Source organism: Galeopterus variegatus, unplaced genomic scaffold, assembly GCF_000696425.1.
Source record: "Galeopterus variegatus unplaced genomic scaffold, G_variegatus-3.0.2 Scaffold78587, whole genome shotgun sequence".
Taxonomy (NCBI): domain Eukaryota; kingdom Metazoa; phylum Chordata; class Mammalia; order Dermoptera; family Cynocephalidae; genus Galeopterus; species Galeopterus variegatus.
The window spans coordinates 1-1,096 of NW_007804698.1; the positions used below are offsets into that span (position 1 = coordinate 1).

Consider the following 1,096-nt stretch of genomic DNA (forward strand, 5'->3'; position numbering starts at 1 on the left):
CAGAAGGAATTCTTTGACACATTAAATGAAAACAAGCAGATGTTATATTTAGAATTTTTTTTCTCCTCAGAGTTTTACAGTCTTTGAGATACTTGGTTACTCTAGATAAAGCCAGTCAACATCATCAGAAACAGATATATTTTACCAGAAGATGCTTAACCTGACCCACATGAACCTGGGGAATGACAATGACTTTAATTTGCTTGTTCCCTAACCAGATGTTCCTGCCAGCATTTGTCTTCATTGGGCTGGAACAGGATGACTGCTGTGGCTGCTGCGGCCACAAAAACTGCGGCGAGAGTTGCGCGGTAGGTCCTCTCACTGTGGTGGTGACAATGACTCCTAAGATGTAGCTGTGGTGCTCTTGGATCACTTCTGGTGTCTCTCCTTTCCCTAGATGCTTTCTTCTGTACTGGCCGCTCTCATCGGAATTGCAGGATCTGGCTACTGCGTCATTGTGGCAGCCCTGGGCTTAGCAGAAGGACCATTGTGTCTTGATTCCCTTGGCCAGTGGAACTACACCTTTGCCAGCACCGAAGGACAGTATGTAATTGTTCCCTACCTGGCCACACATTCTTATCCACATGTGTGCAGTAGCAACCCTATCAAACTCAACAGGCTTCCATCACCCACCGCTCATCCCGTGTTTGTTCCCACTTGCTCAGCCATAGTTTAGGCAGTAGCTGTCCAAGGATGGACAGCCAGTCCCTGACATGGGCAAGTTCTCAGTGCTTTTTAGTAGAGTCACTGATTCCTCATAATAACCCTTGGAAGTGACTTCCACTATTACTCTCCTACTTTACAGATGAGGAAACAGAGGCACAGAGAGATGAAGTCATTTATCCAAGGTCACGTTGCTAGGAAGTGGCAGTGAGGATTAAAATGCAGGCAGTCTGGCTGTGGAGTTTGTGTTCATATAGTGTATGTGTTATACCAGAACAATTGGCTAATTAAATGTAATACATCTTACTATTTTATAAGAAAGTATTATAGAACCCTTATATAAAAAGAGTGGTAACTATATGAATTTAACCAAAGCCCAGGGCAAAGCCTACCCCTACCCCCATACACACACACACGTATAACATAAAAACTA

At 44.0% G+C, this 1,096-nt stretch overlaps 1 protein-coding gene across 1 annotated transcript; it reads left to right on the forward strand.

Moving 5' to 3' along the window:
• Nucleotides 1-197: 197 nt before the first annotated feature.
• LOC103584677 (transmembrane 4 L6 family member 1-like) lies at nt 198-1,070 on the forward strand. The gene is made up of 2 exons (XM_008565589.1): nt 198-308; nt 398-1,070. Exons 1-2 carry the CDS (start codon nt 219-221, stop codon nt 674-676), a joined length of 369 nt encoding a protein of 122 aa, XP_008563811.1. The 5' UTR covers nt 198-218; the 3' UTR covers nt 677-1,070.
• The last annotated feature ends 26 nt before the right edge of the window (nt 1,071-1,096 follow it).